General features: G+C 63.8%; 1 protein-coding gene across 1 annotated transcript; it reads left to right on the top strand.

Moving 5' to 3' along the window:
- Positions 1–16: 16 nt before the first annotated feature.
- Positions 17–4,910, top strand: LOC102421774 (voltage-dependent T-type calcium channel subunit alpha-1H-like; the record flags this gene model as incomplete). Its single annotated transcript, XM_023749492.1, has 6 exons — positions 17–73; positions 1,863–2,014; positions 2,928–3,037; positions 3,312–3,445; positions 3,602–3,672; positions 4,822–4,910. Coding segments are annotated over exons 2-6 (434 nt in total), but the record flags the coding sequence as incomplete, so codon positions are not given.
- Between the last annotated feature and the right edge of the window lie 210 nt (positions 4,911–5,120).

Below are 5,120 nucleotides of genomic sequence, written 5' to 3'. Positions count from 1 at the left end.
CAGCACCAGGAGGCCGAGGAGGCGCGGCGGCGCGAGGAGAAGCGGCAGCGGCGCCTGGAGAGGAAGCGCAGGAGTAAGGCGCTCCCCGCGGCGGTGGTGGGCCGGTACCTGTGCGCCTGTGGGCGGGTGGTGGCCGGCAGGGGCAGCAGGGACAAGCCGAGTGACGGGCTTTGAGGCTGGGTCTCCCTTGCACTCGAGTGCAGTGGGCACCTGGAGCGCCCTGCCTGGCCCTGCTCCCCTCGGCCTCCCAGCCCCAGCCTCGCCAAGTGGCTCTGCACGCTGCCCGCCTTGCCTGGGCCTGCATGGTGGCTGGGCCCTCCAGGGGGAGCCGGGCAGAGGAGGGCAGCTGCAGCAGGGGTCCCCACCCAAGTGGCACAGGAGATGAATGAGACCCCAGTTCTCACTCACCGTCACCACTGAAAAGGGTTCACATCCATGAGTTAGGCCACGAGGGTGGGGAAACTAGCAAAGTTGTCCAAGACAGAGAGAGAGAGAGAGAGGGGTTCTTAGGGAGGCCCTACCCAGCTTGGGAGCAAGCAAGGAGGGCTTCCTGCAGGAGGGGGCCGCTGAGTGTCCCGCCCACCGCAGCCAGCTCAGACCATCTCCTTGTCTTTCCAGGCACTTTGCCCAACCCAGGTATCTGCCCCCCACCCCGCATGCCTAAGCCCCTTGCTTCTGCCAGCCCCTGCACGGGGCTGCAGGCTGGCCTGGCCTCCGCCCGTGTGGAAGGGCAGACATCGCAGGCGGGTGCCAGGCCTGCTGGGGTCTGCTGCAGGGTGGGGATGGGACGGCCAGGGTTGGGCGCCAGGCGTCAGTGGGGGGGAGGGGTGTCCACTCCCTGCCTGGTGTCCAGGCCGCTGCCTGCAAGCTTGCGTGTGTCCCTCTGCCCGGCCTGCATGCCTGGCTGCTTCCCTGCCGTGCTCTGGGATCCTGCCAGCTCGTGGCTGTTCCATGTCTTCAGCGCTGGCCTGGCCCTGCTGGCTGCCGGCCCCTTTGGCTGCTCGAGCTGAGCCGACCTCTTCAGTAACCGCATGCCAGACCTAGGAGCATGAGGGTCCCAGGTCGGGGTCAGTCCATAGGCCCTGCTCTCCCAGGCTCTGGGACAGTTGCCCCCCGGCCCCCATCCATGCATGGTTCTGTGGCTGAGGCAGTCCTCGTGTGCAGTGGTGGCAGCTATGTCCTCGCCCAGTGGGAGCTCAGGGGGCACTGATACGCCCTGAGGGGGTTACTGCAGGGAGAGCATTTAGTGCAGACAGACCAGCTGGTGGATGCATGGCTCCCCAGGTGATGGCCATCGGATGGGCCAGCAGCCAGGCAGGCCCCAGACCAGAGGCAGTCGCCACTGGCCACTTGGAAGAGTAGGAGGGGAGGGACTCTGGGCTTGGTGGCCAGAGGACAGCTCATGCCCAGACGGGGGTGGGGGGAGAGGAGGTGACCCTGCCCCCTAAGAAAGCTCCCATCTGCTGAGTGTCTCTGAACCCCAGTGCCAGCCCAGGAGCATACCCTGAAGGCCCCAACGTGGGAGCCCCTGGCAGAGCAGGGTCAGGGCAGGGCCCCAAGACAGGGCCAGGTCGAGTCTCAGCTTCCAGGGCCACTCCTGAGGCTGCCCGCCCCCCCACAGCTAAGGGAGTCGGTGGGGGGCCTGCCCCTGAGGCCCACTCATGCCCAGACCTCCCACCCTGGGTTGTCCATCAGACAACAGGATCCAGATTCACAGGGAGCTACCTCTTACCTAAATGGGCCCCCTTTCTTGAGAGAAACCCCTCCCGCACCCTCCTGCAAACCCCCCACATCTGAGCCCGGGGCCCTCCCCCGCCCCACCCCACCATCTAGCCCTGGTCACAGGCGCCCTCTCCCTGCAGAGGCCCAGCGCCGGCCCTACTACGCTGACTACTCGCCCACCCGCCGCTCCATCCACTCGCTGTGCACCAGCCACTACCTCGACCTTTTCATCACCTTCATCATCGGGGTCAACGTCATCACCATGTCCATGGAGCACTACGACCAGCCCAAGGTGGGGCTCAGGGTGCCAGACCCTGCCCACCCTGCCCAGGACCTGTGTGGGAGATGAGCCCCAGGGTGCCACGGGGGCAGGGGGGTCCGGCCCCCAGTGCGTGGCCTGGTCAGGAGGCGCTACCCCAAGAACTGGGAGGTCTTAGGTCTACAGCCCTGGGTGAGCCCTCACTTGGGTTTGTGAATTGTGGTTTGAACAGAGGGTCCTCCTTTTAACATCAGTTGAAACTCTCAGGGCCACCTGCCCCAGAGAGCCCTCCCCCGCCCCCCCAAGTGGTTCCATCTTGAAACTCTGGCTGTTGAAATGTCCCTGAGTCCAGCTGCCCAGGCTGTAGATTTCACGGTCCAGGAAACAGCCGGACAGAAAGAGCTGGCAGGAGACGGGCGGGCATACATGGTCAGCTTATTGCTTCACTCCAGTTACATCTGCATCGCCATCATTTCATTAAAGAAAGGGCACCGCCTCTCCCGCCCCCTCCACGGGAAGGGAGGAGTCTCAGGGTATCACAGCCTTGGAGTCGGAACCCACTCAGCTCTTCAGGAGGCTGAGCTCTGGCTGGCAAGGGCTGGCCCCTGCCCCAGACTGTGGGTGGGGCCTGGGCAAGGCAGGGCCAGGGGTCTGGGCTCAGAGGGGCAGGTTCCCCCGACCTGAGAGTGGACCTGAAAATGCTGCAAGGATCGGTCCAGGTGATGCCTCCCAGACCTGGCGCAGGCCTCAATAGTAAACGCTCAGTAGCCGGGCCTCATACCTGTCCTCGGCCTGGAGGCACCCAGATTGGTACAGGAGAGAGATGGGGCAGGGTGGCCAGGACCCAGGCACTGGGTGCCTAGTGCCATGGTGGGTGGTGATGGAGGAGGAGGAGCAGGGGCAGCCCAGGCAGGGTGACCGCCACAGCCTGACACTCTGTCCACAGTCGCTGGACGAGGCCCTCAAGTACTGCAACTACGTGTTCACCATCGTCTTCGTCATTGAGGCTGTGCTGAAGCTGGTGGCGTTTGGGTTGCGGAGATTCTTCAAGGACAGGTATGTGGGGTGGGGGCCACCGGGTGCCCTGAAGGACCCATGGTGCTCTTGGGGGAGGGAGCAGGTGGGAGCCACAGCCCGCCCTCCTGGTGGTCCCAGCCTTCTGTCTGCAAAGTGACGGGGGGTGTGGGATGCACCCGGGGTGACACAAGGCATGCCTGTAGATACCTCCCAGATGATACAAGGTTAGCCCCTGACTGCAGCCAGACGCTTCCAGGTTGATAAGGAAGGGGGGCCGGGGGAGCAGCATGACACTGAGCCAGTTGGCGCCCAGGTGGAACCAGCTGGACCTGGCCATCGTGCTGCTGTCCATCATGGGCATCACACTGGAGGAGATCGAGATGAGTGCGGCACTGCCCATCAACCCCACCCTCATCCGCATTATGCGTGTGCTCCGCATCGCCCGCGGTAGGCACCCCCCCTCACGGTGCCCCAAGGCCTCAGCGGGGGGCTGGTGCTGGTGACAGGAACGTCAGGGGTGGGTGGTCCTGGGGCCCGGTCAGCTGGGGAGGGTCAGACTGGCCCAGCCCCAACCAGGCCCTGACGCTCGGCTCTTGGCCCTAGTGCTGAAGCTGCTCAAGATGGCCACAGGCATGCGGGCCCTGCTGGACACGGTGGTTCAAGCCCTGCCCCAGGTAAGCGCACGGCTGCCAAGAAGACAAGGCCCTGCTCGTTGTCATTCATTCATGCAGGCAGTCAGGCATCTGCACTTGTGATAACCACACTTATCACCCCGACATGTGCAGGAAGCGGTAGCTGTGCTGGGAGGGAGATGGCTGTCTGCCTGCTGGGCCCCAGTCCCTCTGGGGAAGATGGACGGCCAGTGCCTGCCTGCCCCGGTCCAGCACTGGGCGCAGTGGGATGAGGGCGGGGGACATGGCCAAGGTGGTCTGAGTTCCGAGAAACCCAAAGATCGGGTGTTGGCTGAAGGCCTCGCTCCTCCTTTGGAGCTAACTCAGGCCCTGTGTCCTCACTTCCTGTGTCCGCAGTCCCCACGCTGACCCTTTGTGACCTCTTGAACTGAAAGAATCCCTTTGCCCCATCTGCAGTGTCCAGTTCTACGACCAACCCAGCCTGTTCAGCCATGTGTCCCTCTGTCATGGTTCTCTTTCGGCCAGCCATCCGTCCACCTAACCACCCATGTGTCCCTCTGTCTGTTACCCAGCCAGCCACTCACCCCACAGCTGCGTATCCATCTAGCACCTTCTCTCTCAGTCACCTACTCACCCACATGCCTGTCTGTCCACACACCATGCGCCCACCAGCCCTTTGTGCCTGTGGGAGTGACAGGAGGGGAGGGAAGCCTGGGCCTGGCCATGCCCCAGTGTCAGGGGCACCAGAGGTATGTGAAGACAGGGCACCCTGCCTGGAGGGCAGCGTAAGTGCTGGGAGGGTGCGTTGGTGAGATTCCTGGTAGAACCTCGGCCTTGGCCTCCCTATGGGGGCCCCGAGGTTGGAGGCAGACCCTACGCAGAGTCTGCCAGAGCCTTGGGGACCTCCTAGGTCCTGGGGAGCAGAGGTACTGGAGGCAGGGGTGGTCCGGGGTGCAGGGTGGGCATGAAAGGCCAAGGAGGGGCCTTGAGCACCAGGCAGGACAGGGAGCCCCTAGGGACCATGGGAGCCAGGGCCAAGGAGGGTGGGTTAAGAACGAGGCTTCACACCTCACTGGGAACTTGACCTCCTGCCTGGCAAGGACTGGGGGTGAGGGTGGCTGGTGGGCGCCAGCACTGATGGCACAGCAGGCGGGTTGAGGCCTGACCTGGTTCTGCTTCTCTCCTGTGTAGGTAGGGAACCTCGGCCTACTTTTCATGCTCCTGTTTTTTATCTATGCTGCCCTGGGAGTGGAGCTGTTCGGGAGGCTTGGTGAGTTGGGGTCCAGGCAGGCGCAGCCTCTCACTCACTCACACACACACACACACACTCACACACACACACACACGTCCGGCAGATAGCTCGGGCCACTGGCCAGACCAAGGCAGGGCCCCCTGCTCCCTCAGCCCTTCACTGCACAGGGCGAGCATGACAGCGACACATGCAGGAGCATCTAGGCACACGCAGACCCATGGCACACACATGTGCACGT

The sequence above is a fragment of the Myotis lucifugus genome, unplaced genomic scaffold (genome assembly GCF_000147115.1).
Source record: "Myotis lucifugus unplaced genomic scaffold, Myoluc2.0 scaffold_11402, whole genome shotgun sequence".
Taxonomy (NCBI): domain Eukaryota; kingdom Metazoa; phylum Chordata; class Mammalia; order Chiroptera; family Vespertilionidae; genus Myotis; species Myotis lucifugus.
Note: the sequence above shows the minus strand (reverse complement) of the source record. Positions and strands in the feature narration are given on the sequence as shown.